The sequence below is a fragment of the Odontomachus brunneus genome, unplaced genomic scaffold, assembly GCF_010583005.1.
Source record: "Odontomachus brunneus isolate Ranch 3 - 2012 unplaced genomic scaffold, Obru_v1 Obru_scaffold_150, whole genome shotgun sequence".
In the NCBI taxonomy this organism is placed as follows: domain Eukaryota; kingdom Metazoa; phylum Arthropoda; class Insecta; order Hymenoptera; family Formicidae; genus Odontomachus; species Odontomachus brunneus.
In genome coordinates, this window is record NW_022639600.1 from 785,417 (window position 1) to 798,055 (window position 12,639).

The 12,639-nt window shown below is 30.3% G+C and overlaps 1 protein-coding gene across 8 annotated transcripts in view; it reads left to right on the forward strand.

Annotated features, from left to right (window-relative positions):
* Positions 1-12,639, forward strand: part of LOC116850603 — a 114,988-nt gene that overhangs the window by 15,103 nt on the left and 87,246 nt on the right. For all 8 annotated transcript variants that reach the window (XM_032829095.1, XM_032829092.1, XM_032829091.1 and 5 more), the window contains one exon: positions 11,156-11,292. In XM_032829095.1, the coding sequence (XP_032684986.1) occupies positions 11,156-11,292 (137 nt within the window). The remainder of the gene's footprint in view (positions 1-11,155; positions 11,293-12,639) is intronic.

Sequence of the window (12,639 nt, forward strand, 5' to 3'; positions counted from 1 at the left end):
TTAGTTATGAATACTGGTCTTATATACCTGTCTGTTGGCCGATGATTTTTACACAACTTTAATATTGATGAAATAAATTAACTTAACTGGAAAAAGTAAAAAAGTTAAAGTTAATACGTGAAAATTAACTAAGTTTAAGTAAAAAGTTAACTTATTTAAACTTAACTAAGTTGAGTTAAAAGTTGCTAACTTTTTAACTTCTAACTTAATTTTTAACTTTTTTAAAAGTTAAAATCTTGAATAGAAATATTCTGAAATATGGTGTATAAAAGACATCAAAAGTAAGACGTCCTTAAGAACGTCTCAAATAAGACGTCTGAAATGAGACGTCTATAAAATGTCTTCAGGTAATGTCTTAAAAATATTTTTTAAATACTTGCGTTACATGAATCAGTTCATGAATTTCTGAAAAAATGAAGTATCGTTTACGAAAACATGTTTTTGAGAAAAACATATTCAAAGTTTTAAGTTTTTTTAAGTAAAAGAAAAAGAAAATATTTCTTCAAGGTTTCTCAGAAGAAAGGTATTTTCTCTTATTTGTGCCAAATCGCCCATACAGAACAAATATTCGCAATACATCTCATGGATATCTTATAGATATCGCGATATCCATAGGATATCTATGAGATATATTTCATATTCATTAAGTCTGAAACTACGTTGTACTACGTCTGAAAATTACTTTTCGATTTGTTTCATAATAATTACTACTTATTGACAGACATGAATTTATAATTTTTAATGAAAACATGTGTAATTTATTTTTATCTAATTAATTTAATTAATTCCATTTAATTTCACCTAATTAATTTCAATCTGAATTTTTTAATAGATTTTTCGGTAAAATTCACATCTTCTTTACAGTTTATACAAATTGTTCCATTCCATAAAATCTGTGATAGTACCAAAAATGAACATTAATAAAATATAGAAACCGATATAGGGATATCGGCGACGTAGAGACGTCGCACCGAACTTCATATCTCCAATGTCATCTAGTTTTACTTTCTTCTCTGACATCCCAGATAACAATTCGTGCGAGGTCATATTGTCCTCACGCGTGCGTCTCACACCGTGTCTGCACAGTGCTGTCCCGCACGACGTGATGGAACACGCGTGCGAGCGTAATGAATCGCATTGTACAATCACGCCGTGAGTATCACGCCATGCGCACACGATGATACCATCACGCTGCTCGCACAACGTGATGGAGACATGCGTGCGAGCGCAATAAATCGCATTGTACAATCACGACGTGAACTCCTCGAGTTAATATATATTAAACTGCATGCACGTACTTATTACTGTTAGTGCAAAACCAAAAAATATATGTATTAATTTATATGTATTAATTTCATATAAGGTTTATTTCGCGTCGCAATATGCTTCTACTCGGTAGGAGCACTCTGATTGGTTCACGTCACCATGCGGACCAATCAGAGTGCGTTGAAGCGAGTAGGAGCACGTTAGGGAATACGACGCGACAAACCTATAATCAATTTCAACAATAAATAGTAATACTTTTATATTTTTATATTTAAAATTTGTGTTGTAGATATAAAATCACTAGACGGATTTGCCCTTATATGAGATTCATATTGCTCACACGCGTGCGACTATCAGTCTCATTTGCGGATCAGAGATCCCATACAGCACAGAATGTTGAAAAAACATTGATGAGACGTTGCAACGTTGAAAATAGAAGTGCAGGTGCATAGAATATATTCTATATATTCTTCATTTCTGCATAGAATATATGTTGATTTTTCTACGTTGATTACAAGATATTACTGCAATGTTGAATATATATTGAACAAAAAGTACAATTTTTTGCAACAATATTTGAGGAGTATTGAAAATTATATTATTAATAATATTAAGGAAAAATTTGTTATTATATAATAATATTAATAAAATAAATTATTATAAAATTATTATTATATTAATATATTATATGTATTATACATATTATATTACAATATATCATAATTATATATATTTTTTTTTAATATTTATATATAAAATTGAAATGTGTTTAAGCAATTTTGCGCAAACCCTGAATATTCTTTTATTTAATAATATTCTCTATTATATAGAGTCTGACGCAAGCCGTATCGATAACAAAAAACGCATAAAAAACTGAAAGGAATAGTCGAAGTCATTTTGCAAATAATTAAATAAATTTTAGAGATATTAAATAAAATAGATAGGCGAATCAACGCATGTATTTGCTAGATACGTTATAATATACTGTGAACACTGCATATATTTTATAAGCATAAATTGTAAGAACATCGTTGGAGTCATTAGAGCGTGCCGCTCGATCGTCAGGTTAAGCAACGCAGTCAGGATGAATGGGTGACTGGCATACGGCTTCGGATTCGAAATTATCGAGAGAGGATTCGCGAAAGTTTTAGAGTGTATTTGACAATCTTCGGTTTCTAGCAGTGAGAGGAAAGTAGCCAGAAAAGCGACATAGGCCTCCTAAAGCGACATACTTCTATATTTCATATATTAAATATTGTATTTTATCGAAACTAATATAAACGTAATCCGTTTGATCAGTTAAGTCATAAAAAATGCATACTTGGTATATTTCTTGTTCCTTTATATGCTAAATTAGCAAATATTGAGTTTTAGAAATTCGTAAGTTTTACTTCTATGATTTTTATTGACGAATTATGTAGACTAAATAGAGATCATTATCATTTTGTTCAATATTAAGTTCTACATGCATTTGGCTTTTGTAAAAATATTTTTTGAATATTTTTACCTTCATCACTTTTTTACTGTATAACTTGAAAATTTTTATGAGAATGTATCTTAAAGTGACATACCTACAGTATGCGATACTCTGTAACTAACATAACTTGATTAATAACTTCTCATTGTGACGTGATATTTGTTTATTGTAAAGTTTAATTTTATTTTGTTTAAAAATATAACATATGTAAAATATGTGAGAAAATGAAAAAGATGGAAAAAGATATGTATATTTATTTAATTATATTTTAATATTTATATTTATTTAATTATATTTCCCTTTTATAACATTATATTTTGAATAAATGAATATTATTCAACTATTAAACGCATTAATGAACTATTTATTATCAAATATTATCATATATGCGATATGTTATATAAATTCCAATAGATATGTCGCTTTTGGCACCTATTTTCTTTGAACTTCATTTTCGTGCGTTTTACGAAAATATTTTTTGTTTTAAATCTAGAAACAATTTTAGTAAAAATGTGATATTATCTGATAAGAGGTACTTCCAACTACATGTATATATATTTACATTTATATTTTGAGCTTTATATAAGACATAACGTCCAAAAACAAAGTGGTATGTCGCTTTTGGTCGCCTTTAAGATATGAAAAAATTAGGAATTAATTTTTTATTAAAAAACAATAAGAATAAATAAGACGTTGAAATGTCAAGGAAAAATCAACAATCGCGGACATTTTTACATTATAACAAGTTTTCTGCAACGTTGATTCCATGTTTCTCAATGTTGCTGTAATATTGACATTGTTGCAATTCAACATTTTTGCAACATTGATTCAACATTACTGTGCTGTATGGGATGCGTCCTCAGTGGAGACTCATATGACCCGCACACGTGAGGTCGCACGTGTGCGAGCAATATGGGTCTCATATGAGGACGTATCTGTATGACAATATGCGTGCAAGCCGTGCGGATTATACGCACTGCGTGCGCGCACCATGATATCACTGTGAAAACGTTTTGTTATCTGGAGTATTATTTTCTGACGTAAGTTACACTCTTATATATATATATTTCACTCTTTCCGTCTTATATCAAATATAATTAGGTGTACTTTTAAATTTATTTTTGTTATTTATATGCTTGTGATCAATGGTCTCGCGAAACTTTTTTGTCACTACAAATAATTCAGGTCGAAAATATTATATTATTAATTCGTCGAAGGCCGAGAATAAACTGGGGTGCATCCGGAAACGTCATCTAGGTGCTTTCCATTTCTCTTTATTTACTTTTTTATCTTTCTCATTCCAACGCAGCGGGTGTACCCAGGTAATATTTCCGAATATACTCCTGCTCTTTTCATATACTGTTTTTTTATTACTCTTCAACTATTTCTTTCAAAAATTTCTATACTAAGCAATCTTAAAACATGTGGTTTTTTTCTCGTGATTACAAAAAAAAGAAACGACCTGCAAAGACCTTTTTAAAAAAGAAGATCTTACTGTTATAGCAAATATCCTTGCTAGAACTAGAGATCGTGCAGCTACTTGCGACGCGCTCTTACAAATTTTCTTATATTTTCTCTCTTTGTGCGAATATTAATGTAATATTAAGTAGTAATATTGTATAACAAAAGTAGAGACTAATATTATAGGGATATATATCACATATATAATGTATAATATATTCTTCATAGTTTATAGAGTGAAAATATTTTTAAAAAATCGAGTTTTTAGTCGTAATGAATGAGAAACCCCTTTTAAGCAATACATACAGCACAACAATGTTACAGCAACATTGCAGTAATGTTATTTTGCAATATTGCAATATTGTTATTTTATTGCGAAATGTTGCTGCAACGTTTTTTTTATTGCAGCAACGTTAAAATGTCCACTTTTTGGAATATTGTAACGCAATATTATAGCAATAATGCAATATAATAAATTTGCAATAATGTAATATTATCGCAAATATTGATTAGTATTGTATACAATTTGCAGAAATTTTTCTTGATAGGCATCCATGCACTGAGAAATATAAAATATTTGAACTAAATAGTTTATTTTTGTTGTACTAAATAATATTATAAGAAAATTATAATTACTACTTCGGCTGCGCGCACGCGCGCGCATATGAGGATAATACAAAACACTTAAGCTGATATTCATTGTCGGTTCTTATATTTAATATCATCTTAAGTTCATCTTTAAATGCTGTACAGTTCATTTCATTGGCTATCGAGTATCTAAAGGTAAACGGTCTAAAAGTATCTTAAAACGGTCTTAAATATAAGATCTGCTACGAATACCGGCCTTAGTATCAGTTGAAGAAGTAGCGCAGCTGCCAAGATAATAGACTAGAAACCTTAGAGGTATCTGAAGTTCTTGAGTTTACATCTGAGCAGTACTGAGTAAATTTTCAGGTGTAAAAATAGTTAAAGGTCAAATAGAAAAGCTAAATTTCACTTAAAATCAACATAAACTGATTAGTTGAAGATACATCATATACATTATTTTGTTATTAATTACTCGTTAATATAATGTTCCGTACAAGGTTTCTGTAATATAAATGAAATGAATACCTAGACAACACAGAGAATTAAAAAAAAATTCAGTATGTTATCAATTCTTCATTTTTAGGTAGAAAAAGAATTCTTTTCACTGAACTGAAATTTGAAGAATTCTTTTTGCATCTGAAAATGAACTTAGAATTGATGACATATGACTAAATTATTTTTGAATTCTCTGCGCTATCTGGATATGGACGAACATTTTCATGTTATTAGAAGGTTAATGGCAGGTTTATTAACCTCTATGTAATGTTATTACTGTTAGAAGTTAAAGTTACTATAACCTTATGGTAATATTAATATGCTGTGAGCGACATTATTTTGTTATAATATAATTATTAAAATGTATTATATTAAATGATAAAACTTTTAATTTACAATGCTGTTAAAATATTAATGCAATGTTGCTGAAGGTTTGCTGATATCTTGCGAATTTATGTCTCTGCAATGTCTCTGCAACATTGCACTGCAATATGCAATATTATAACGTTGCAGCAATGTTGCTGCAAGCGTCTGAGCTGTATGGAAAGTATGATATTTACTTTAATCCCTGTAAAAGAGTTTTTAAATGATTAGATTTTTAGTTATTCTTAAGTTTTTCAGATGTAAAAATAGATTTTTAATTATTCTTAAAAAGTTCTATTTTAAAAAGAACTTTTTTTAAAGAGAAATATACACTGTTTGAAAAAGGAGTCCAAATATGGGCTACTTTATAGCTTCATAGTAACGTAGAATTCAAGATAAAAAACAAAAATTGCATATAATTATATATAATCATCTTTTTTAGTTTTTGCACAATTATAAATTAATAAACAAACAAAATGAACATTGTAGACTAAATAAACCAATTATGAAAGAGATACACACGCGCGCGCATACGTATACACATGTTGTATGAAATAGGAGTTTATTTCTTCTATAAAACATTATATGAACTCTGGCGACATCTACCAAAAATAATTGCATTTTTTTTATTATAAACCTTATCATATATAATGCTCAGCACAAGACGAGAAACGCATATGGAGATATAAACAATTCCCTACATTTCTTTCGCCTTAAAATTATACATGGTAATCAAATTATTTCAGTTTATTTAAGATAAGTTCATTAATGTTTACATTTAACATCTATATATACAAGATATGCCAAAATTGTAGGAATGGTTGAATATCTCGAAAAAAAGCATTTTTTAGGAAAATGTTTCAGTCAAAAGTTGTAGGGTTTCAGAAGATCTATTTAATGGCTGTATCAGTTTTTACTTTGGGTGGCGTCGTCAAGGTCACGTTGATTTTTTTAAATGGAAATCCCAATTTTTTATTGCATATTCTCGTAGCTTATCTCGAGAGCTTTTCAAAACACAATAATAACGTTATTTTTTTTAAGTACTTTATGAGTTATAAGGATTGAAATTTACAATACCACCGACATTTTCCCGTGCTTAGCGTTATCCATGACGTAGACGTGGTGGACTCTCATGTTTTGGGGTACTCGATTTACATGAGTCCCCTTGCCTCTCACGTTTGGGGTGCTTGATTTACATGTCTCCTTGCCTCTCACGTTTGGGATGCTTGATTTACGTAAGTCCCTTTGCCTTCTTATTATGCACATGTGTGAGTGCATGCATGCATATGTGTGTGCCTCGTGTGTGTGTACGTGTAATAGTTTTGTGATTTACTTGATGAAGTGTTCAAATTGATCTCCTTCTGCTGCTTGACAATGTCCTAGTCGTAAATAAAAGTAAGCCAAAACATTTCGTAAGCACGCAAAGTAAGACTGGGCAACCTCTGCGTCGTACACATTGAGTAATGTTGTCGGTTTCTGTAAATTTTAAGTCTTAAACTCGAAAAGTACTTAAAGAAAACTAACTTTATTATAGTGTTTTGAAAAGCTCTCGAAGTAAGCTACGAGAATATGTAATAAAATATGAGGATTTCTATTTAAAAAATCTATGTGACCTTGACCTGACCTTGACGACACCACCCAACTAATACGGCTGTTAAATAGATCTTCTGAAACCCTATAACTTTTGTCTGAAACATTTTCCTGAAAAATGCTTTTTTTCGAAATATTCGACTGTTTCCACAATTTTGGCACATTCTGTGTAACTTTTAATATAGTTGTATTAAGAATATTTTGCCGTTCAATTGATATTTCTAATTTTTTTATGACATAAAAGTTTTATATCATGTAAGATGTGTTGATAATATGGACTATTGTAAAGATAGATAATTAACAACTTGAAGAATTTATACAAAAAATGGAACAATTTTTTTTATTTTTTCTATTTTTTTTTTTTTTTTTTTTTTTTTTTTTTTTTTTTTTTTTTAGTATGTTTTTGTGTCTATTTTTCCTGTTTATTCTCCAAATAAGATATACAATTGTAGCAATGTTGATGTGAAAAAAGTTTCACATCGGTTCACAATCGGTTCCATTACCATTATTATTGTTTTGTATCATCAGAAATTTTTCTGTCGCAAAAAAGACAACTTGCATCAATATTACTTTCAAATTTTTTCCCGATTGACAAATCTAGATTACTGTCACTGTATGTCATTTACTAGCATTTATTAAGATCATCTATGGTAGTCCATGCTCGCAATATCACATCATGAATGACATAAAGTTGTATTAGCAAATACGATATATTTCTAATTCAACTAATTATATCTTTTAAATTATCCATATTTATTTATAGTTTATAAGAACAATTACATTAATGATACGTTTTCAAATAAAAATAAAATATATAAAGCCGCGCAACTTTTCAAATGTTGAGAAACAGAAAATTTTATTTAATTTCTAAATTGATCCGTAAACAACTGTGCAATCAAAAGTTTCATCATACTACACTTTGGAAAAAAATTACTTAAACAAAGTGCACTATGTACTCAATAGATACTATATTCACATACAATAGATATTTAATAGATAGATATAGATAATATATTCAGTAGAATACGCAATATAAAGCTAAAACATTGGTAGCTCGAATTTGAATCTTTTTTCTTACGTTTTATTCCACTCCGTGATAACTTCCGCTATTTCAAAAGCTACTTTGTAGCGATATATTTATTATAATAGAATTCATGGTAAAGAAGTGATATCGCGGTCGACTATTTCTTGTTTGTTTATCTTTTAACCAAAATAATGTACTACGAAGGTATGGGTCATGTTAGCAGTTTCAACGGGATCATACGAAACCGTCGTTAACTACTGACAGTTGCAAATATAGAAAGAAAAATATGTGATAACACAGCAAAGAAATATCGTCTACGGAATTCACGTTATGTTCAAATATTTCTTGAACAATGTACGCATTAATGAAGACGATATTAACAAGTATAGAAGAAGGAGGGTGTACTAGGCGACGCACAATGGATCAGCAGACCTCAAAAAGTGGCCAAAAATCGATTCTGCAGATGAGTTCTCCTGAACGTTTTAACATTTCATCTACATACATTAAGCTAGCTATTTTTCAAGTTTCATTGAATTTGATCGATTGGTTTTTATATTTGGCAACAAGTTTCAAACTTTGAATATTATATATTGTACTAGTGATTTAACGTTTTCAATATTTTATTAGTATTGTTGTATTATTGCAAATGAAGAATCTGCAACTTCCATCCATCGTTATATTTAGATAAATCATTATAATAACGTGCAGAGTACAAAAATACAAAACAGACAAAATGATAGAACATTACGCATATATTTCTGAATATTTATCGCAATATCATTTTTTGCAACAAAAGTTGTGTGAAGTTGAGCTGTATATCTTCACGTTTAAGGTATCGTGGGATTAGCTTATATGTGTTCTATAAGATCAGCTGCCACCAGCTGCCACCATCCAATTTATGAAGATATTTGTGAGATATTGCGTACACACTTCATGCCTGTGCACAATGGATCAGCAGATCTAAGAAAATAGCTAAAGACAAAAACTACTCCCATTGTCGTGAAATTTCGTACTTATAGAATTTCGGGGTCGCTGAGTTCGAATCTAAACTTAGGATTTGGAAATTCAAAATGGTGGGTCCAAAATGGCGGAAAATGCTAAAAGTGCTCTAATCGTTGTGCAACTTGATATTGATAAATTTTCAAGGTCGCTGAATTCGAATTTGAACACAGAATTTAAAAATTCAAAATGTCGGATTCAAAACGGCGGACAGAAAGGCTAAAAATGCTCCGATCGTTGTGCAACTTGGTACTGGATTTTAGGGGTCACTGAATTCGAATCTGAACACAGAATTTAGAAATTTAAAATGTCAAATTTAAAATGGTGGATAGAAATGCTAAAAGTGCTCTGAAAGTGCTTTGTTGTGAAAATTGACATTGATAAATATTCGTAGTCGCTACATTCGGATCCGTATTCAAAACTAAAACATTCAAACTGACTGTCCCTTTTGGTTCGCCATATTAGATCTACTATTTTGAATATCTAAATTTTAAATTTAAATTTGTATTCAGTGATCTGAAGAACTCCCAATTATCAAGTTTTATCCAAGTGAAGTCACTATTTGTATTCGATCCACCATATTGCATTTTGAATTTTAAAAATATATCAAATTCGGATTCGGCAACCTTGAACTCTTTATACTGAAATCTTCATGCAGTTTTGAAACATTTTTTACACGAAAGTTAAATGTAGGCATTTAAATTACAAAACCCCATGTTTTTATTTTAATCACTGTATTGGATCCACCATTTTGAATTTTAAATTTTTGGTGTCAAATTTGTTATCAGCCATATCGAAAACTTTCAAATATCAAGTTTTTATCAATCCGAACATAATTAAATTAGATATTGACCTCCATATTGAATCCGCCATTTTTAATTTCAAAATTTTGAGTTATAATCTACGAACCCAAAAATCCCTGAGTACCGAGTTTCATCCAAATCAAGTCACTTTTCGCATTTTGGTCCGCCATATTTAATTTCGAAATTTTAAGTTCGGATTTGTAATCAACGATTCTAAAAACCCCCGAGTACCGAGTTTCATCCAAATCAAGTCACTTTTCACGTTTTGGTTCGCTATATTGAATCCGCCATTTTGTATTTCAAAATTTCGACATCGGAAATGGAATGAGCGATGCCGAGAACCTTATATAAGTGTAATGATGTTATATACATTCACATATTTTAAAAGATATTAATTTTGACCAGTTTTACTAGTCTCCTGGCCCACTGTGCGACGGCAAGACGCCATGTATTCGAGACCTGCGTATCTTCTCGTTCCTAAAGGAAAAAAATATCGAAAGCGCAGTTTGCTAGGCCGAGACTCGAACCCGAGTCTTTTTCCCTTGCCGGGCGACTGCTCTAAACCACTTGAAATATCTAACTTGCGATCTTTCTTCGCAATCTTTCTTCGTCTCGAAAGTTGCGTAAGCATCAGTAATTATATAGTTAATGTAATTAACTCAGCAAACTGTGACGATGTCTGTAAGATTGAAATCGGATTTATATACCGCCGAGTGAATTATGCCCAACGAAAAAAGTCATTGAAACAATTCATATTTCTCGAATGCAATAATGCGACTTACTTTTCAGGCATTTGATAACGATAACATGATCTTTTTTACGGCATTGCGTTACACACACACACACACACTCTCTCTCTCTCTCTCTCTTTCTCTCTCTCTCTCTCTCTCTCTCTCTCTCTCTCTCTCTCTCTTTGTCTCTCTGTTCTACTTTACTCTACCTTACTCTTTCTTTCTCTTACATTCTCCTTTTGAGTCACTTTAAGATCAACGAATGAGAACGCAAAATTACAATTGATGACATATCATAACCTGGTCAGGTTAACTTTAGACAAATAAAGATCTTTCGATAATATGTGTCTTGTTACAGCGCTATAGATGTCGGAATACCGGTGGATAGCCCGAACTTGGTACTGTTGTTTTACGTGGCACAACTTTTTTTACGTGAACTGCATAAAAGCAAGAATCTTATACAAATCGTACCAATGGACATGTCCGGATATTACGGTAAGTCATACACATATTAAAGTTTCTATTTTGTAACAAAGTTAAAATAATCAGATCGAAATTGCTCGAAGAATTGAAAAGAATTAAAAAATGGAGAAAAAAGACAAATCAAGGGACAATCAAGTCAAAACACGCCGTATGAACGTTTCTTCTTTTCTCCAACAGGTTCTTTTTAGTAAATTGTGATATATATAACTTCACCTCATTACTTTCTTAAAGTGAATTAATAAAATTCTGATTAAATAAGTAAAAAGAATATATATAACTTCACCTAATTACTTTCTTAAAGTGAATTAATAAATTTCTGATTAAATAAGTAAAAAGAATATTTCGTCAATAATCAGTAAATACGCACTGATTTTCAATAGAAACATTTCTATTTTACCCCTTCGTCTTATATTTCACTAATTTTATCTAGCGAAAACAAAATTTTACTGCAATATCTGCAGTACACAACTTCGTTATACGCAGTACCAAATCTAACTATCTATGTTTGCGGCGATGGAATTAACTATTTTTATGTGTCTTTGCGCGATAATACATAATTTTAAATCTGCTTTTACAAACCATATTAATAATGAGAACATTAGCTAGAGCACGGAACATATTATGGAATATCTTTTTTCAAATAAATATATAGCTATAATGTAAGTGCATAGTTCAACTCTTTAATAGTGTAAAAACATTGAGAGACATGTTATATATAAGGTTGAACAAAAGAAAACATTAAAAATTTAATTGTAACTTTTATGGTTACATTTATATTTTATGGTTACATTAGACAGATACCCCATCGCTTGTAGTGAGCGTTGATTTATATATTTATATATAAATTTTATTAATTTAATTAAAAATCTTATCTAGTAAGATAAGATAAAGATTTTTTTCTTTTTTTTTTAATTATACTCTTATAATTACTCAAATTTTATTATCTCTTATGACTTTGTCTATTTAATAACAGTTAATAGTTAAAAAATTTTTACTATAAAAATTTAAAGGTAACAAAATAGAATGTAAAGGGTTTCGTAGACTTCATCTCACTAGTTAAGGGTTAAATTAACAATTAAAATACGAAAAATATAATTTTTATTAAATCATATTATCAAAAATTATATTATTGAGTTAATTACAACATATGTAGACAAAATGAAAGACGTTTACAGGGTGTCCCGAAGTCCCATGATGACCCTTGGTGAGAACGTAGAACGGATTGAGGTGAGCAAGAAAGTCCTGTGCCGTTTTGCGATATTCGCAATAGTTTTTGAGAAATTAATTATTTTGTCTCAACAAATCAGCGTACAGAAAGCGGCAGCGGAAAGAAAGATGCCTTCGGCCGACGTGCGACCG